Raw genomic sequence first — 21,029 nt, forward strand, 5'->3', positions numbered from 1 at the left:
AGCTTTAGACACATTCACTAAGCACAGGGAGGCCTTGAATTAGGCCAGAGAGAAAAGTGGGCTTGGTAACAGATGCCTGGGCTTGAGCTGTATCTCTTACATGCTATGGGCCTTTGTGAGGAATGAAGAATTAACAGCCACAGAAAAGGCTCTTCTTGGTTTCTCATAGTTCCTCACTGGTGTTACAGCAAATCCAAGGTGCCTACATACTTGTAATTAGCATATTTTTAGATGCACAGATTTCTTAAAAAAAAAAAAAATTAGATGCTCTATGGAAGAGCTGAGTTAGGAACCCATTGCATTAGGTCAATGGTAAATTCCAAGTCTTCACTATGGGGACTTCTGATGTAAAGAGCCTCTTGTTGGGGCGCCTTGGTGGCTCAGTGGGTTAAGCCGCTGCCTTCGGCTCAGGTCATGATCTCAGGGTCCTGGGATCGAGTCCCGCATTGGGCTCTCCACTCAGCAGGGAGCCTGCTTCCCTCTCTCTCTCTCTCTGCCTGCCTCTCTGCCTACTTGTGATCTCTGTCTGTCAAATAAACAAATAAAATCTTAAAAAAAAAAAAAAAAGAGCCTCTTGTTGGATTTTTGTCCTGGTTGCCCTAATCCAGGAGCCAAGACACAGTCACATGCAGAAAAGGTTAAGATCAAGAAAGAGAGGCTTGGTCCGTTCACACATTAAATATTCTGTGCTTCCATGTTCGTTGAAACCGTGCCCAGTGTGAGCTTTTTTTCTGACTGCCAAGACTTGCAAAGCTTGGAGAGTTTGCCCTTGAATTCCTCCCTTAAAGAACATCTCAGTGCTGCCCAGAGTGGATGCACAGTTGTTTGCTGAATGAAAACATAGGACTCTCTCAACCTGTCCCAAGCCTCTCATGGGCTTCAGAAAGACGGTCATGACAGTGTTAAAGGCATGGGGACAGATAACTCTTTCCAGTTATCTCAATAAGAGTTGCTTCCACTGCTTTGGTAAGTTTAACAGTTATCAACTTAAGACATTCTACCTGGACCCCCGGGGAGATCATGTAACAGCAGATCTGATCACCAGAAAGTTTTATGAGTGTGCACAAAGGTCAGCTTTTCTGTATAGGATACAAGGATGAAGGTAAACGTATTAAGCAAAAACATAATTTAAAATGGGAATTTCAAGGGTTTCCTCATCAAAAGCGATTCAGGGGAGTGTTTTGGATTTGTTGGACTCTGAAGTCCATCTGAACTTTTGTCAATTCTGTCTTTGTCCTTACAGGCTGTTTGGAAACAGGGTCATGTTGTAGCAAGGGGGGACAGAGGGACCAGGCCCATGACGGCAAGTGCGTTCCACTTACTTTGTTGTCATCTCCATATTTGATCATTTCGTGAGCAAAGTCGTCGGTGGGTTTGACACGGACAAACGCATGAACCTTTTTCCTAGTGCCCATTCCAGCTAAAAACGAAAAAACAGTGCAACTTTCAGTGGTCGTCATCGAATGACCATCATGGGGGGGGGGGTGCTGTGGCTTACAAAGAAGAGTAGAACACAGTGACATGCAGTCTGTATTTTCCTATCCTCAAGAGCCAGTTTTCCTTTTAACCCCTTAAACTGTCAGTGCTCTACTCAGGGACACTGCTCAACATACACAGGCACTTCCTGCTATAAAGGCCGACTCATCATTTTCCACCAACGGCCCCCTAAGAGAGACACACAAGGCAAGAAGAATGTTCCCTTGAGTGGCCTAATCTTAGATGTGTCTCCTAAAAATATTGTGTAATGCAGTCCACTTACGCTTTGCCTCATTCATTATATTTTCCTCTAAAATACTTAGGACGTGCATTTAAACTAATTTTCTTTTCTTCACTAGCATACATTACTGCAAATGCCACATCTCCTCCTCAACCTCCATGTGACTGACTTAGACCAGAAAAATGATGCCCTAAAAATATATTTAATCTAGCCCATAATCAAATATTCTTTCTTCTCTGGCAGTCCATTGAGAAAAAAATCAGAGAGCCCTCTACCTCCTCTTCCTCTCTCGAACCTAACTCTATTTTCTTTCAGGTAGACACACTTACATTTGTATTTCTTTATTTACACTACTGTGAATAATACAATGTGTAACAAAATGTTAAAATAAAACCTTAGGGTAGCTTCATGGAATAGGATGTAAGGTTATAGGCATAAGGAATAAGGAGGCAGATTCAGGTAAGTGACCTTGCTACTATATAGAACTGTCCTATAAATGGAAAAAACTCAAGCAAAGTCAAGATGCCAGCTAACAGAGATGCCACCAAAGGGACTGTTGCATTGAGGGGAGAGTTAATTAATCTCGTAGATTCTGTCTAACTGAAGTATTTTATAAAAACATTTTTAAAGGGTGCCTGGGTGGCTCAGTTGTTAAGCGTCTGCCTTCAGCTCAGGTCATGATCCCAGAGTCCACGGATCAAGTCCCGCATCCAGGTCCCTGCTCAGCGGGAAGCCTCCTTCTCCCACCCACTCCTCCTGTTGTGCTCCCTTTCTTGCTGTGTCTCTCTGTGTCAAATAAATAAATAAAATCTTAAAAAAATTTTTTTTTTAAATCAAGGGCACCTGGGTGGCTCAGTTGGTCAAGGGTCCAACTCTTGGTTTCGGCTCAGGTCAAGACCTCAGGGTCGTGAGACGGAGCCCCACAACTGACTCCACTCTCAGGGAGGAATTTACTTGAAATTCTTTCCCTCTCCCTTTGCTCCTCCCCCTAGTTGCATGCTTTCACTCTCTGTCAAATAAATAAATGAAATATTAAAAAAAATTTTTTTAATTGAATTACACAACCAAATGATAACTACTAAAATCTATTTCTTTTTTAAAAAGATTTTATTTATTTATTTGACACAGCAATAGAGAGAGCGCACAAGTGGGCAGAACCGTAGGTAGAGAAAGCAGGCTCTCCCCCAAGCAGGGAGCCCTATGCAGGGCTCAATCCCAGGACCTGGGATCATGACCTGAGCTAAAGGCAGACGCTTAACTGACTAAGCCACCCAGGTGCCCTTAAATCTCCTATTTCATCGGCTATCAGTTTCATTGGTGAAATCACATGAGGCCCTCTCTTGACAGTGACTGTGTAAAAATATTTAATACTAATTAGAAAATTTTGGTTCCAGCATCTCCACTCCACAGAGAGGAGAAGCAAAGACGGTTATTAAACAGAAGGAACGGTTGTGCTATTTTTATTGCTTTGAGGGGAACTTAAAACTTAGCTCTTGAGATACCTCTCATATACTGATGACAAATGATTAAATATTGAGAAAAAATATCAAGAGCTCTAAGGAAAGCTAAGGAAAAATCAATCTCTAATCATCATCAATTGCATTAAATCTGGTTAAGGAATTCTAGAAAACAAGATGAAAGTCTATAAAAATATATTAAACTTCACTGTTTGAAACTACTGGGGAAATTAACATAATTTTAAGTTGTCCAAAGAGGAAACATTTCTAATTTTACGTATAAGTTTTCCTAATACTGATCTAATTTTTTTTTCTTTCCTTCTTTTTCAAATAATGTGAATATATCATCAAGTAGTCTATGGTCATGTAGTCCTAACACTGGGCTCTCACATTTCGATAATTTTACTTTTATGGAACTATGCATATAAAGAAAGAATGTTAAAAACTCATTTAGAGTTCATGCTCCAAATGTACAAAACACATTTGGAATAGAGACAAGGCCCAAGAGTCTGGATGTGTGCTACATGGTAAGCTTCTCTTCTGACTTCCCTCTCGGGCTTAAACCAGTTCAAGAAGAAACAAAGCATTTACCACTAAAATAACCTGTACCTTCAAGGGGCAGGAAAGGGGAGTTGAAGCCAAAGAAATCTCCTGGGTATTTTTAGAAAACAAAACAAACACAGAAAAACAACCAGCAAAGGATTTGTTGAATTCACGAGGAGTTAGAGAAACATGAGACACAGAAGAAGCTGATTCAATTTTATATTCAAACTGGAAAATAGCCAAAACATGGTGATTAAGGAAAAAAATAGTTTGCTTGAACTATTGCAAAGAACTCCACAAATAAATAAAATTAATTGTTAAGACCTTTACTGTAAAGAAAAAGTCATACATGACAGGGATTTCTTCTCTGGATTATAATTATTTCACTTTTTGTTTAAAAGGATTTTCACCTATTTATTTGAGAGAGTATAGAGGGAGTTAGAGGGAGAAGCAGACTCCCCACTGAGCAGAGTCTGATGCAGGGCTTGATCCCAGGACCCTGAGATCATGACCTGAACCAAAAGCAGGCGCCCAACCGACTGGGCCACCCAGGTACCCCTCATTGTTTCATTTTTAAATTTTATTTTTTATTTTTAAATTTTTTTTTAATTTATTGGACAGACAGAGATTACAAGTAGTCAGAGAGGCAGGCGGGGGTGGGGGGAAGCAGGATCCCCACTTAGCAGAGAGCCCAATGTGGGGCTTGATCCCAGGACCCTGGGATCACAACCTGAGCTGAAGGCAGGGGCTTTAACAGACTGAGCCACCCAGGTGCCCCTATTTCACTTTTTTTTTTTTTTTTAAAGCACATTAAATAAAGAATATATGTATAATCCAAGAGAGGTTCAATGAATGTTACCTGATAAAAAGATTGCAGATTTTAAAAATATTAATGTCTCCCTATATTTCTAAATACAACTTGCAATGACCACTAAATTTAGTGACTATTACAATTATGTTAATTGTCATCAATGGCATAACGTATCTCTACAGAAGCAATTAAATAGGCCCTCCCCTTTGTTCACAGTTTCAGTGGTGTCAACAAATAAAACTCCAATCCCTGTTACAAGGTCTTCGGATGTCAAATCAAATAAGCAAACATGTCACTCTTATATTTGCCAACTGCAGATCTGTGTCCACTTACTACATTCCTCAAGTAATTATTTCATGGAAGTCTTTTCCCAGCCACTATGGGACCATTCAGACATTTTCATTTTTAGAAAATGGATCTGAAAGGTATTCAGGTGATCAAGGGTGCTGGCTTATCCAATTTCAGTCCTAAAATTTTTGTCTGCAAAATTGAGCTCAAGAAATACAAAGCCATAAATGGCTCTAACGTGGATCCCAAATTGAGGAAATTGAAAAGGAAAATCTCAATCTCAAAATGATCTAAGCTATTGGGAAGTTGAGAGTGGAGGAAGGTGTGTTTTGACACAAGCAAACTTACCCTCAGTTTCTAAAGCTCTGGGAACCACTGCTCACACCAGTCTGAGGGCCTGGCCTCCGGCTCTGGGTGCCCTCTGAATGGAACCAGCGCAGGTGGCAGGTGCCCAGGCCTCCCTCATGGAAGCCCCCACCCACCCAGCACAAGAACAGCACAGGAAAGCCCAAGCACACCCTCCCCTCAGAGTGGGGCATGCAACTTGCACATGCACATGCCCATGCAGTCCCCCTATCTTCCCAAGGCCCACCCCACACTCACATCCACAGCTCCAAGTATGTCAGGAGCTATATCCACCTGAGGCAAGCCTTCTCTATTTTATTTAAGATCTTATTTTTTTAAGTAATCTCTACACCCAATGTGGGGCTTGAACTCCCAGCCCCAAGATCAAGAGTTGCATGTTCTAAGGACTGAGCCAGCCAGCATCCCCCCACCCCCTTCTGTCTTAACCCATCCTGTAAGGCTGCTGACCAGCAGACACTCAACTCCCAGACATTTGAGACCCCATGCCATCTTGCACTTACTGAAATAATGCTTGTTACCATTCTTACGCCGCATCATTTGAGTGGGTTTCCGGTCTCAAATTAAATTACAAGTTGCTTGAGGGACAGAACTGTGCTTTAATCTCTTTTGAATCCCCCCTCAATGTCCAGAACAGTGCCCAGCACAGAGCAGGAACTGGAGAAATGGTGGTTGGTAGTGATGGTCATGGCTGGAAGTCAGAGGACGGCTGAATCTCCACCTGTGGGTTCATCTTCAGTCACTACTGAGAGAGTCCCAAGGGGCATATGTCACTCCCCCCTCCCACACCACCTTCAATCCCTGAGCCCACAGCCTTTCCAGGACACTTAGTTTCCAGGCACCACTTGCAAGAAGCCATATTCAGCCCCTCACCATGCCCTCTCTTTTAGCAGTGTCTCCCCCGCCACCCCAGTACCTTGTGGGGAAAGTGTCTCTCTCATGGGCACCACCCTTAGATAGTTCTGGTGTAAATAAGTGAACCTCTGAGTGGTCACCAGGAGACCTCTCTGAAAGGCACGTGGTTTCCTTATGTTTTAAGGGTTTAAGGGTGGAAATGAAGAGAATTGTTACCAAGCACTGCTGAAGGCTGGATAAAAGGAGAGGGAGCGTCTGCTGGGACGAGTCCCTAGCTTCCAGCGCTCCTGCCCAGACCAAGCGCTCTCAATACGGAACCCTCATAGTTGTCAGATTGGTGGCAGCATCTGAACCCCAAAACAACAGGGTCCAAACGCACCCGGCCTCAATTCCAGGCAGATCGGGCCTCCTCCCTTTTCCTCATCCAACATACCAGACCCCTGCGTGGAGTGTGGGTGGCAGTTGGCCTTGGGGCCATTCCTGTCCCTCTCTGGAGCGGTTTCCTCATCTGTAAAGCGAGCGGGTCGACCTGGAGATCCCGAAGCCCCCTCCAGTTCGAAAACTGACGAATACAGAAGGGTCCAGAAGACCTCTGGTCCCCCACTTCGTGCCCTCTCAACCTCGGCAGCGACGCAGAACCCTCGTGGGGCCAGGGAACGTTAGATTCGAAGACCCTAAGCCGGAGCCAGCCCGAAAGGGCGCCCACGATGCCGCGACCCCTCCTCCGCTCGGGTTTCACAGATCAGCGAGCTAAGCCTGGGGACTCCCGGGTGGAGCGGTCTTCGGATCCCGGTCGCTGCCAGCCGCCTCAGCGTACACTCCCCTCTCCAGCCTGCTTCTCCCCACCCGGGCGGCGCGTGAATCCGTTCACTGCTCCGGAGGCAGTGGTCCTCCCGCCGCCCGACCGCTGCAAGTGCAGCGACTGCAAGCCGAATCTCGCCGCCGCAGAACTGTGTACATAGCCGCCATGGCAACGGATCGTTTCCGCAGATTCCGGAAGTACCAAGGTAGTGGCGGAAATGAAATCCGCGGCCCTGGATCGAGCTACGATATAGGTCAGGGCCGAATCGGAAAGATGGGAGATGGCCCGGCTAATCTAGAAAGACTGAGGCAGCTGCAGGCGTGAAAGCACAGTAGGGAAAGCGAGGGAACGAAGACTAGGCTTGCACCAGGAAACGGGGCAGCCGGGCTTCCGGTGCGGAGCGCCCTGAGACTACGGCGGCCGGGCAGGCCCTTCTGTTCCAGCCCTGCGCTCCCGGCGGCGGTTCGCGCGCGCCCTCGCTCCGCCCCGTTGAGTATCGAGCCGGCCGGCCAGGCCTGCGCAGTCGCGGCGGCCGGGGAAGATGGTGGAGGACGGCGCGGAGGAGCTGGAGGATCTGGTGCACTTCTCCGTGTCCGAGTTGCCTAGTCGCGGCTACGGCGTCATGGAGGAGATCCGGCGGCAAGGAAAGCTGTGCGACGTGACGCTCAAGGTACCGAAGACTGGGCAGCGTGAGGCTGAGGGATAAGGAACCGAGTGGGAAGGAAAGAGGGGCGGAGGGTAGGGGAAGAGAGGAGGTCTAGTGGGCAGAGTGGTAGGGCAGGGAGATTGGAGAGAGACCGAGTAGGGGAAAGAGGGGTGCGGAGTGGGAGAGAGGAATTGGGGCTGAGTGGGGAGACGGACAGGGACAGCCCTTCAGCCCTTAGAAGGACAGGCTGAGAGGTGTGTGGCTGAGGCCCTCGGGGTGGGAGACATTGGGGTACTCGCCTCGCTTTTCTGTCCCACAGACGGGAGAAAATGAACTTGCAACCCCTCTGGAGAGGAGGAGGCGGTGGCCGCCTCTACATTCTGATGGGCACCCTCTCTTGTCACCGTAGACATTTCTTGGTGGTCCTCGAAGTTAGCTGTGCCGTTGTAAGGCGCAGCCTTCTCCTTAGCAGTCATTGCTTGTCCTTGATTGTTAGATCAGAGCTTTTAAAATCGGATCTGGACACCTTTTGGAGTGGGCGTCTACTCTGTTCCTCACTGAAAGGTGCACCATCTCTACTACCTCCACAAAGGTCTCGGAGGATGGACTAGGTCCGCGTGGGGGAGAGGGATCCCTTAACCACCTGTTCCCTACTGGCATCCTGGACGCAAGAGCCAGACTTCCTCCCGTGCTTTGCATCCATTCCTGCTGGAGAGGCATGCACCGCTGCTCCTTGGCCTAACCCTCTGAGCCCTCTGGAGCCCTCCACGTGGGAAGGTGCTGCTGTGAACTGTGCTCCCTGTTGGGCTTTGGCTGAAAGGCTCTCAGCATCTCTGCGGGATCCCATGAAATATATATATACACACATGCAGAGATCTTTTCACCCTGCTTCTTTTCTACAGAATTAAGGAAACTTTTCTTCTTCCCATAGTTGAGTCAGACCTCTGGAGACAGGAGAGTAGAATGGTCAAGAGTGTGGAGATAGAAGGATTTGGATTAAAATCCTAGTGATAACCTTGGGCAAGTTTCTTAATCTCTCTAAGCTTCAGTTTTCCAAATGTAAAAACCAGGATGATTCCTAATTCTCAGTATTAGTGTGAGGATTCAGTGAGAAAATGTGTAGTATTCTTTGCATGATGCCTCGCTTAAGGAGGTTGGTTTTCCAGGAGCGGGGGTGAAGTGGCCTCAAGAGGGAAAAGGATCTTCGGTGGGGAGCCAAGGGGTTTGAGAAAAATGAACTGGACTAAAGGAGGCCGAGGAAGTAAATATAAACAGGAGATTTTTGTCCATGGTGATTACATAGTAGAAGATGTCAAGGCTACTAGAGGTTTGTAAGCAGAAGAATGGTCATGGCAGTAACGCTTGGGGTGAGTAGAGACTGGTGAAAAGCAGTAATGGGGAGAATTTGGGGGTTAAGAGTTAGGCTGTAAGGAAGAGGCAGGGGAAGTTTGTGAGACAAAGAGAAGCAAAAGGGTATGATGGAGGGGAATGGTTACAGATATTGCTACATAAATTGAAGCACTGCCTTTTGCCTCTGCATTTCATGCAAATACAGAATATAACAATCTTTAGCATAACAATGCCTGAGTGATTTTTTTCCATTACTATGCTTTTTGTTCATTCAAAGGAACAAGAAAATTATTAGAGGTAATTCCAACCGAGATTGTTGGTCTCTCTCTCTCTCTCTTTCTCTCAGGATAGAGTCTTTCCTGAAACTTCTAATACCAAGTATTAGAATCACCTGGTGGCCTGTTCACACACTGGTTGTTGGACCTCATCTGGGAATTTTTTATTCAGTACATCTGGCATGGGCCTGAGAATTTACATTTCTGACAAATTCCCCAGTGATGCTACTCCTGCCCTGGGGCCACATCCTTAGAGCCAAACCTGTAGGGTGATGGGCCTCCCCTTTTCCATGCAGTATGTTCAGAGCCCATGGACCTTCATTCAGGCTTCTGCCTAAGTGGAATAAGTTGGCTGTTCCCATTCTAGGAACCTTATGATGGGAGGGTACTGGGGGCTCTTGCCTCTGTATGCAGACTTTCACTTAATCCCTGAATGGTGCCACTTCTTTGTCTTTAGTGGTTGGTTCCCTGGTTGCCCAAGTCTGGAGTCTCTGGTTCATCCTGTCCAGATGATAAACCTCCAGTCTTCTGCCGGGGTGGTGACCGCTCCTGTCTGATTTCAGCCTCCCTTATGCTCACACCTACAGAGGAAACCTGAGTCTCCAGTAGTCGAGGTTTGGAAGGGACTCCGAAGTGACTTGCCATGTGCAGTGCTCATTGTTCTGCATAGAAGTCAGTCATTACTCACCTTCCAAAGTTTGGTGATATATTTGATCTGCTCTCTTCCAGCTGCTTTTTCCTTGGGAGTTTTGGTGTTCCCAAATTGTCAGTCGGAGAAATGGTATAGCACAGACTCAAGCCAGACTGCCTGGGTTAGAATCCTGGCTCTGCCACCTATTAGCTGTGGAAACTTAGGCAAGTTCCTTAAACACTAGGGACTCAGTTTCTTCATCTGTAAAATGGGCGTCATCACCTACCTAATAAGAGTGTTAGGGATTCCATTAGTTAATGGACTTAAAACAATCATGTAGTAAATGTTCAGTCGCAGCAGATATTTATGAATAATGACATAATTATGAATAATAATGGTGGGGTTTCTAGAGAGAAAAAAAATAAATGGGCATGTTCAACCTGCCATTTTGAATTTGTTTAGCTTCTGATGAATTCTGGGTGATTTTATCTAAACATAACATTCATTGTCTTAAGAGTATGCAGACTGCTGCTCTGCTCTAGTAGCCTACATTTTACAGATGAGGACCCAAGCCCAAAGGAAGGGACTTGTTCAAAATCACAGCTTGAGATAGGCAGAGCTAGGACTAGAGACTGGACTCCTGGTCTCTGTTCTCCTGGCCAAATGTCCTTCCTTGCTCTGTTGCATCTTCTATCACTGGCAGTGATGGAACTGAATTCCAGCTGCTACCTGAATTAATTTACCCCAGGTCAGTTGTACTCACTGTTAACAACAGGTCATCTTTTCTATCTTGTTGAGCTTTAGGGAGTGTCTGAAAGTTAGCGTTAGCTGGTATGATGTATTCTCAAAATTCACTGCCAACTCTCAAACCTTACTTAATTTTGTTTTTGGAACTATTTGAAATTTGAATTCCTTGGGCACCTGTTGGATAATTAAGAAAAGGCAGAACAGAGAGGGTAATAATACTAGATTTAAAAAATCATATTCTATGTCTATGTTGACATGTTTTTTAAAAAACTGAAAACGGGGCACCTGGGTGGCTCAGTTGGTTAAGCAACTGCCTTCGGCTCAGGTCATGATCCCGGAGTCCCAGAATCGGAGTCCTGAATCAGGCTCCCAGCTCCACAGGGAGTCTACTTCTCCCTCTGACCTTCCCCCATCTCATGCTCTCTCTCATTGTCCCTCTTTCAAATAAATAAAGAAAAATCTTTTTTAAAAACCTGAAAATGATGAGCCCTCTCCCCAGAAAGATGTACATACTTAACATACATGCAAAATTTTGTGTTCAAGCTTAAGAGCAATTTCCCTAAGGCCCGTTTCTGGCTCATGGGTTTGAATCCAGCTGAGTATCTTTTTCCTATCAGAAAAAGCCCATGGTCCGTCTACATGACAAATAATTTTCTCTTAAAGGTTAGGAGAGTAGCAGTGCAAGACTTCTGGGCAACCTATAACATTGGGCTTTGTCTGGGCAGAGAGGTTTGCTTCCACCTCGGTTCCCATCCCCTCTTCCCATCAGCCTGTATCCTTTCCTTTCTTCTGGGCTGCCAGTTGCCCAATGCTCAGGCCTCATCTGTCAGGTTCACTGGGGTCCTGTGAGTTAGGCAGACTCCCAATATTCAGTGAATGTTCACAATTTGTTATTCATTAATAAGATCTAGACCCACCACTTGAACATTTTTCTGATCTCCCCTCACCTCACATTCTCCTTTTTCTTATTTGTGAGAGCAGAAGGGGGTCACCAAACCTGCATATTATTCACTGACCCATAAGCTTAGGAGAGAAGCTTCCTTCTCTCTCATTGCTCAATCGCGCGCTCTCTCTCTGTTCTGCAGCCACTAATGAACTTCACCAATAAGCTGGCATTGGTCTTCTAGCATTTTCCCAAGACCCCTGCTAAGGTTTTGAACCCAGATCTGATAATTTGTCCTCCAGAAAGAAATGCCTTTTCCATGGGTAAGAGGCATAGTATTAGAATATTGTCCTTTGACCCACTAAATCCAGGTACACAATTCTCATTGAGACCGGCTTCAAGAGCCACACATTTGAGTCTGGAATCTTGCCTCATTTCCTCTCACACTGATTTGGTGATGAAAGAGTTTGGAAAAGGCTATCAGGAAGTGAAGTAAGGACTTGTTGATACATGCCATTTTGATGTTCTGCGTGGTATAGTGAGTTACACAAGTTTAATTATAGAGCTAGGAGAATCCTACGAAAAGAAGCCATAGAGGTCCTCTATCAAAGCCATTCATTTTAGAGATTGAAAAACCCTGAGGCTTAGAGATATTAAGGGATTGCCCAAGGGACAAAGCTTTTATATCTGGGATCTAGCCTAGCTGTTGGTCGAAGGAATGCTTTTGCATCCTCTTCCCATTACTCACCTGCCCTGCTGACGTTAGGAAGCAGAGCAGGGAACACACACCATCTGCAGGGTCATTTTCAAGCACGGAGGACAGCGATGTCTATGTCCCGATGCACCACCGTTACTCTGTTTCAGGAGAGAGGAAAGATGCAGGCTTTATCAGCTAGTCTTTTGCACATTTGAATTCTGGACTCTCTTGATTTTGAAATGGCACCACATTGGAAAACTTGTGCTTCTGAGTATTGTTCATTTCTGGTGTTTTCTACTGACTTTCCCCAAGCATTTGTGTTCATCTCCAGCCTTGCCTTTTCTTAGTGAACAAACAGAACCGAGCAGAAGGATATGCTCCTTGAGAGCAGAGGTGCACTTAGGTATGAATGTATGTTTCTCGAAAAGTCGGTTTTGCTTTCTTCCTCAAGTTATGTTGTAGTTCATGCTGTTACATTTGGACGCCAGTCAGAGGAGGAGAGAGCTTGCCGCTGCCTGATGTGTGGGTAGGAAAAGGGAGCTGGAGGCATCCTGGAAAATCAGTTACCACTGAAGCAGCATTTAGGGAGTTCACTCTGAGGCTTCTGCGTAAATTTAAGAAGCCTGTGTTTGGGGATGCTTCTCACAGGGGGCGGTTCCTTTACAGTTTTGTACAGGAGACTCTATTGTTTGCCTCTTGGCCACACCTGGTTCAGCTTAGCGGTGGGTTGACGGCAGATGAGATCACATTTTTCTAAAGGTGTGTCCTTAGCCCCTTCTAAATTTCAAGCCTGGCATCTCCCATCCTACTTTGGATTTGTGGAGTGTTGGCATTGCTGTCGCCTCTTTGTTCTAGAGCCAGCCGGTTTCCCCAGCTTAGGAAGGCCTCTTCCACACGAACAGCTGACCTCTTCAGCACTTGGCTCCAGCTGGGGAGAAGAGAGTGAACCAAGATGTGTGAACCAGGAGTTGGCAAGCATTTTCTGTAAAGAGCCAGATAGTAAATATTTTCGGATTTGTGGGTCATACAGATTCAGTTGCAACTGCTCAACTCTGATGTCGTGGCACCCAAGCAGCCGTACAGAACACATACATGAATGGGTTTGGCTCTGTCCCATTAAAACTTGATCTACGAAAACAGGTAGAGGCCTAACCCGTTGGCTGTGGCTGGCGGACTCCTGTTGTATAGAAATATGGCCTCTGTCAAGTTTAAGGCCTTGGAAGTAGGTTACACTTGCCTTTGTCGTGGCACCCAAGCAGCCGTACAGAACACATACATGAATGGGTTTGGCTCTGTCCCATTAAAACTTGATCTACGAAAACAGGTAGAGGCCTAACCCGTTGGCTGTGGCTGGCGGACTCCTGTTGTATAGAAATATGGCCTCTGTCAAGTTTAAGGCCTTGGAAGTAGGTTACACTTGCCTTATGGCCCTGGTATACACTTCTGTCATTCCCATACAGCATCTAGCAGTCGGAAGCATCTCTTATTAAAGAGTGCAGATGAACCAGAAGTGAAGATCTCTTTCCAGCTCACTGCTGGTGATCATGGGACTGTCCTGGTTGGTGACTGTGAATAACTGACATAGGAGAAGTTACTGGTAAATTTTGCATCTCATCTTTGAAAGTCTTGTAGCTCTGCTAGAGCTTGAAGCAGACTGTTTCCGAAGCATTAACTAAAGACACCGTGCTCCCTTTCTGTCTCAGTTGAAGCTGAGGATGCTTAGCTGCTTGCAGAATGGCAGGCCAGAGGAGACCGTGTTGGCTCCTGTGTTCCAGTGGACCTGACCGGCTGTGTTCAGGGCCGTGAAGGTAAGGGCCAGAGTTGGGGCTTCTGGCAGGCAAAGTAGATAGTTCACCAGTGGTCCAGTACATCTGGGCAGAGTGTGCTGCATATCTGATCAGAACACAAAAATGCTTTTCAAAAAAACAAGCTCAAGAATAGATATTTGTATATATTCATAGCAGAATTGCTCACAATAGCCAAAAGATGGAAGTAACACAAGGTGTACCAACAGTTAACTGGATAAACAAAATGTACTCCATTTTGTTGAAAGGCATACAGTGGAATATTATGCAGCCTTAAAAATGAAAGAAATTCGGGGTGCCCAACTGGCTTAGTCGGTAGAGGGGCAGTGGCCTTGATCTCAGAATCATGAGTACAAACCACACATTGGGTGTGGAGCCTACTTGATTAAAAAAAAAAAAGAAAGAAAGAAAGAAAGAAATTCTGACACCTGCTCCAGTGTGGGTGAACCTTAAAGACTTTATGCTGAGTGAAATAAGTCTGTCATAAAGGGACAGACACTCTATGATTCCACTTAAAGGAAGTAACCAGAGTACACAAAGAGTAGAATGGCGGTTACTCAGAGACTGGGAGGTGGAGGGAATGGAGAGTTAGTGTTTAATGGGGACAGGGTTTTAGTTTGGGAAGATGAAAAAGTTCTGGAGACAGATGGTCGGGATGGTCGCACAACAACATGAATGTACTTAATATCGCCAAACTGTATGCTGAAAAATGGGTAAAATGGTAAATTTTGTTATGTGTATGTTACCACAATTTTTTAAAAAGCTGATAAGCTCAAGATGGGCAAGTGGGATTGCTTCTAGTGCTGTGATTGCAGAGACCCTGAAAGCAGGAGCTGACTCTCTGTCCAAACCCACTGATGAGAAACACGGGACACTAAGGAATAACCTTCCCTGTTCTTTCACTTTCATAGTGTGCTGCCTCAGCTCTCGGGAGCCAGATTTTATCAGCTCAGCCCTGTAGCTGCTCTTCCAATGGTCACTTAAAAGGAATCGATTTCTAGGAGAGACATATTTAAATGACGTACGCGTGTTGTAAGCTTATTTTTTCCTGTGCCAATTAGTAAAGTCTAAGTGTCCCATAACCTTGACAGAGCTGTCCTGTGAGGACCAGTGAAACATACTATGCTGACCTGTCTTCCAAGTAAAGGTTTGTTGGCATGGTCTCTAAATTACAAATGGCTTTTACATCTATGTTTGTCTTGCTTATTTTGCTCCTAAATACTAGTCCTACATTTCATTTGTCCTGTTGATCCTTATGCTAATTAATATCTCAAATGAAGGCTCTTTCCCTCCTAAACCATCGCTGCTTTTGTTGATTTTGTGCCTGGATGACATACGGTCCATCTAGGCAGGATTGAAACTCTGGAATCAGCTTTAGCTCATCCTGTCTCTTTCCTGTGTATTTTGTGTCATTTATCACAATGACGATGACATAATTATTTTCTGGAGTTCGTGAAGAGAGCACAGAATTTCACCTGGACTTTTCCTAGGAGACATGGTGCTAATGGCCAGAGCTAGAGAAACCAGTTGTGGCTTGTTCTTGAAGTCACTTCTGTTTGCACCACAGAGAGAATCAGAGGTGAGAAATTTGTCAGGCCAGCAGGAAGTAGACCTGGGCTGCTCAGCTCTTGATGGTTTAAGAGATGCTCATACTCATGTTGGGGATAGCTTGTCTTCTTTCCCCTGTCCGTAGGCTATCCCTTTAAGTGAGCATGGCTTCTGGAGAGAGCCGCTGGGCTGTGGGAGTGCCGGAGCAGCAGGTGTGGGCTGGTTTTCGGAAGGATTAAAGGAAAGGCTGCTGATTTAACTGCATCTCTGATTATTCTAAGCTGCTCACAGAAATCGGTCACTGCGTACTGCATCCGGGAGACAGACGTAAGAGAGAGAAGTTTAAGCTTGTCCTGTTGGAGCTGACCACAGCTCTTGGTTGACTTTTCTAGGACACCCGGTCCTGTTCTTGATATTCAGGATCCTCCCAACCCGGCCCCTCTTTCTTCTCCCCTAGTTGCCCACAGACTCCTCCAGATGGCTGTGTCTTCATGACCCGTGGTCTCCAACTCCTGAGCCTTGGCTCTCGCGTTCTCTGGCTTGGTCGCTCACCTTTACCAGCAATCTTACCTGTGCTCCAAAGCTGCTTTCATTTCCATTTTTTTCCTCAGGGGTAAAGAAATGGCCAGAAACTCCTTCCTCTCTTCTGCTGAGGCACTTTGCATTGTGTCTGTTCAGCATTGTCTGCTTCTAGGAAGCACAGACCTGAGCCATCTTCTTTCTTTCGTGCTACCCTGTTACAGTGAGGTGTGGTGTGAAATCCCATCTCTTGAGGAATCTTCTCATGTCCCTCCCAGTGCACTCAATCCTTCCCTCTTCCTGTGGACCTTGACCCTTCGTTCCTTAGAGTATCTTGTTCCTTGAGTATCATCCTTACAGCCCATTTGGAATGCAGGCTCTCTGCCCCGCATCAGACCTATCGAACCACAATCTGGTGACTCTTGAACCCTCTGCTCTTGAAGATTTGAGAAGCATTGCCTTCACGCTTTGCACCTACTCCCCTTACCTTACTGAACAGTGTGGAAGTGCTCGCTTATTCACTCTTGCTGTCCAGATGTCGATCTCCTGCGGCCTGTGAAGCGTCCATTATCCGGCACAGTTCTTGGCGTGTTTTAGGTGCTCAAAAGTGTTTGCTGTGTTGCCCAGGGCCCCTGGTATTATATTTGAGATGCTCCTTCAGTCAGCCTGTTAATGAAGTACATAACTGCTCAAAGCTTTGCTAGGTGCATGAGGCACCCTGCTGTGGAGTGGGCATCGGCCTCTATCTTTGGCATTTCCAGATCAATTGGTGGGGGAGATGGATGCCCATAATTAAATATGAGAGGCAGGGTCTGATCCATCCTGTAACCGTACAACTATTCCCAGAGGCCTAAGGGAACACCAAAGGAATGGAAGTTATTTCCAATTCATAGGATTTGTGATGGTTTCACCGAGAGGATGGTGTCTGATTGGTGCCCAGAAGGATGAATAGGACTTTGACAAACAGACACTGTGGGAGGAGGCATTCCTGGCTGGGGTAAGCCTGTTCTCGGGCCCAGGCGTGAAAGTGCACAGACAGGATGTTTCTTGAACAAGTAAGAGATTGAGATGGAAAGTGTGATTGGGGAGGTGGGTGAGTGTAGACTGAACTTGAATTCTCGTGATGTGGAGTCTAGACTGGTAAGGAATATCTGTAAATCACATGCTGCTGGTCTAGCTCATACGTGTGGTTTCTGTGGACTCTGCCCTCCTGTCTCCCTCTCCGCTTGCATTCTACCTTGCGGGACATGGGCGGGAGGCAGGGGGTGCATTTGGGAAGGATGGGAAGGTCTGAATGTTTTAGCCGGCTCTTGACTGGCTCGGTATGAGACCATGGCCCACGTCTTTTTTTAGTCCTAGCTGGTCAGCCACTTCCTCTCTCACCCCCTTCCGGAGTCACTTACCCAGCGGGGCCCCCTAAAAGCAGAGAGATCTAAAGCTCCATCAATAGAGGGTTTCACACAGTGTGCTTTAAAATGCCATCAAAACTCCACACTGAACCCAGTATGTTTTATTGTACTTGCTGTCTGGTTCTCAGCCCCATGGGTTTGTGAGATTAATCATTTATACTTTTAGTGGAATGGACTAGCTTCCCTCTGCCCATGTTGTGGACTGTGGACAGGCCATCCAGCATTTAAGATGAAAGGATGCTCCACTTTCCTTATATGCCAGCTTGTTGGAAATGCACCTGAACAAGGCTACCATGGTGTGGCTTGTTTATTTCTTCTGCTGTTGGGAATACACTGTCAGCCTGGATGCCAGGTCCTCCTCAAGTCATCCCTAACCCTTACCATCTTTTTCTTGAGCCTCTTCAGCTAACCGAATTTCTAGATAAGGTTAGATAGTCACCCTCTTGATGTGTCAGTGTCTTATTCCCACCAGCTCAATCAGTCCCGAGCCAGAAGATCAAGGTTAAAAAGAAGAGATGAAACTCATCAGAAGTTTTATTATATATTTGTATCTCCGATGAAAGACTGAGAGCTATCCCTTAGATGAAATGGGTTCTAGGATTCATTAAGTACCCATGCAATGAAGCACTATGTTAAGTACTTTATTTCTGTGGGGAAAACACACATTCTGGAGGGGGAGACCTTCTTTAGGGAAAACATAATTTATGCTGTAATGTATGCTGGAGGCTTGTACCAGGCTCTACAGGATGGAGAGCAGACTGCCTGGGAGTCTGGGAGGTCCCTCAGAAGAGGGAGCATTTGAGCTGGATACTCATGAATGAGCAGAAAAATAAGGGATAAGGATCCAAGTAGAGGAAATAGGGTGATGTAGGGGAATTGCCAACAACTGAGAAGAAAGACATGGTGGCAGATGACGCTGGTTGGGGTAGATGGAAGCCAATTTAGGATTTGACTCTGACTTGTAAGCAGTGGGGAGCCCAACAAAATGGGGACTGACATGACAGACTCAATTATATTTTGGGTTGATTCATTCAGAAATTTGACTCATTCAACAGATACTACGTGTTCATTGCTAGACTATCGCAGGAAACACACAAAGATTGCTCCATTGGTGGAACTCGTGTGTTAGTAAGATCATTAAGTCACGTCGGTCCGCCACCATTGACACTTGTCAAGGTTACATGTGACCTCCACATCCAGAAGACCTCCACAATATAGAACTATTCTGTACCCATGAAGATTTTCCCTGTGCTGCCCCTTTATAGTCACACCCATCCCCCTCCCACCCTCCATCCCTTGTCTCTGGCAGCCACTAATTTGTTCTCCATCTCTCACTTCAAGAATGCTATATAAATGGAATTATAAAGTATGTGACCTTTCGAGATTGGCTTTCTGTACTCAGCAGAATGCCTTTGAGAGCATTCTCAGAGTTGTTAAATGTATTGATAGTTTTTTCCTTAATGTCTCCAACTAGTATGCTGGGATATGGATGTACCACATTTTGTTTAATCGTTTAAGACATTTAGGTTTCTTCCAGTCTGGGGCTACAAATAAGACTGCTATGAATATTCATTTATTTGATTTTGCATGAAGATAGGTTTTCATTTTCTCTGGGATAGATCCCAAGAGCACAATTGCTGGGTCATCCAGTGAATTGATTTTTAGTTGTTTTTGTTTTTAAGATTTTATTTATTTATTTGAGAGAGAAAGCACGAGTGGGAGGGGCAGAGGGAGAGGAGGAGAGAGAGAATCTTAAGCGGACTCCATGCTGAGTGCAGAGCCCAACACAGGTCTCAGTCCCACAACCATGGGATCCTGACTGAGCCGAAACCAAGAGTCAGAGACTTAACCGGCTGTGCCACCTAGGCACCCCTGATTTTTAGTTTTAGCAGACATTGCCAAACTGGTTTCCAGAACGGCTGTACCATTTTACATTCTTACCAGCATGTATGAATACAATGGTTAATTTTATGGATCGAGTTGACTAGGCACTGGTTCCCAGTTGTTTGGTCAAACAATAGTCTAGATGTTGCTTGTGAAGGTGTTTTTAAGATGTGGTTAACATTTAAATTAGTATATTGAGGTTACCTTCCATAGGGCACCTGGGTGGCTCAGTGGGTTAAGCCTCTGCCTTCTGCTCGGGTCATGATCTCAGAGCCCTGGGATCGAGCCCCACATCCAGCTCTCTGCTCAGTGGGGAGCCTCCTTCCTCCTCTCTCTCTCTCTCTGCCTGCCTCTCTGCCTACTTGAGATCTCTGTCTGTCAAATAAATAAATAAATCTTTAGATTACCTTCCATAATGTGGTGGGCCTCATATAATTTTTGAAGGCCTCACCCCCCAAAACTGAGGTATCTGAAGAAGAAACAATTCTTTGAGATTATAACAGGGACACCCTGTCTAATTTTCCCACTTGGGGGGCCTGCCGTGCAGATTTCAGACTCTAGACTACAACATCAAATCTTATCTGAATCTCCATCTGTCAACCCACCCTATAGATTTCAGACTTGCCAGCCCCCGTAATTGTGTGAGCCTACTCCTTAAAACCAGCCCCCCGTCCCTCCTTCCCTCCTTTCTCTCGCTCCCTCTCCATGTGTGTACACACGTACCACTTCTTTTTCTCGGGAGAACCCTGCCTAATACAGCAACTGCTGTCGCTACTGTTTTTTCTGTTTTAGCCATTTTGGCTACAACAGATTTGGCTACAAACAGCCATTTTCTGTTTGTAGCCAAATCTGTAGTGATATCTAATTAGGATTTTAAGTTGCATTTCCCTAATGGGTAGTAGTGTTGTTGAACAGTGCATGTGTTTGTTATTTGCCATCTGGATATCCTTTCTAATGAAATGTCTTTTCCTGTCTTTTGCCCATTTTCTCATTGGATTGTTTTTCTTTGTTTACTATTGAATTTTCAGAGTTCTTTATATATTATGGATAGAAGTCCTTTGCCAGATGGACTCATATTTGGCAAATATGTCAAAAATATACTACTAACTAGTATCAAGTCCTGTTATTAAATAGTATTGTTTGCAAGTAATAGCACAAAGTTATAAGTATAATTTGCAAATAATGATACTTTTGTTTTTATTTATTTTTTTTTAAGATTTATTTATTTATTTATTTGACAGAGATCACAAGTAGGCAGAGAGGCAGGAAGAGAGAGAGGGAAGCAGGCTCCCTGCTGAACAGAGAGCCTGATACAGGGCTTGATCCCGGGGCCTTGGGATCATGACCTGAGCTGAAGGCAGAAGCTTTAACCTACTGAACCACCCAGGTGCCCCATTTTTGTTTTTATTTCATCACACACCTCTCAGAGTGTGTATTGGGAGGATTTCTACAGTAGCCTGGTGTACCATTGTGATGAATCTGGGAATCTGCCGCCCATTCAGTTCTGGGGAAGCCTGTTCCTGCCATTCAGAAAGCATAGTCTTTGCTGATCCCCTGTCCTTAGATTCTTGCAGAGAAAGGACAGGATCTAAGATCTGAGCTCTTGAGATCCTGCTGAGTGTCTTTTTAATTTAAAAGACCTTTTCATTTCTCTTCTATCATTTAATCTTGAAAAAAAAAATCTTTTTTCTTTTGAAAAAAAGATTTTCTTATGGTCAATATAATTCTCCCCATTTCAAGCAGACAAAGTTGAAACCCAAAGAAACCAGGCTTATATTTAATTTGAAAATAAAATCTAA

General features: G+C 45.2%; 2 protein-coding genes across 10 annotated transcripts in view; one reads left to right on the plus strand and one right to left on the minus strand.

The window, feature by feature from the left end:
- Nucleotides 1–7,220, minus strand: part of KIF9 (kinesin family member 9) — a 49,698-nt gene extending 42,478 nt beyond the window's left edge. Inside the window, exons 1-3 of one of the 7 annotated variants that reach the window (XM_059160740.1) lie at nt 6,468–7,220; nt 5,701–5,900; nt 1,323–1,420 (exon numbers count right to left, since the gene is read on the minus strand). In XM_059160740.1, the coding sequence (XP_059016723.1) occupies nt 1,323–1,420; nt 5,701–5,719 (117 nt within the window). In that variant the 5' untranslated portion in view covers nt 5,720–5,900; nt 6,468–7,220. Of the gene's footprint in view, nt 1–1,322; nt 1,421–5,164; nt 5,286–5,682; nt 5,925–6,413 lie in introns of those variants that run through there. The other 6 variants (XM_059160735.1, XM_059160737.1, XM_059160736.1 and 3 more) reach the window with 6 other exon arrangements.
- Nucleotides 7,221–7,320: 100 nt separating this feature from the next.
- KLHL18 (kelch like family member 18) overlaps nt 7,321–21,029 on the plus strand; it is a 54,016-nt gene continuing 40,307 nt past the window's right edge. For 2 of the 3 annotated variants that reach the window (XM_059160743.1, XM_059160744.1), the window contains exon 1: nt 7,321–7,506. In XM_059160743.1, coding sequence (XP_059016726.1) covers nt 7,378–7,506 — 129 coding nt within the window. In that variant the 5' untranslated portion in view covers nt 7,321–7,377. Of the gene's footprint in view, nt 7,507–13,768; nt 13,874–21,029 lie in introns of all 3 variants that reach the window. The other variant, XM_059160745.1, reaches the window with a different exon arrangement.

This window comes from Mustela lutreola, chromosome 2, assembly GCF_030435805.1.
Source record: "Mustela lutreola isolate mMusLut2 chromosome 2, mMusLut2.pri, whole genome shotgun sequence".
NCBI lineage: Eukaryota > Metazoa > Chordata > Mammalia > Carnivora > Mustelidae > Mustela > Mustela lutreola.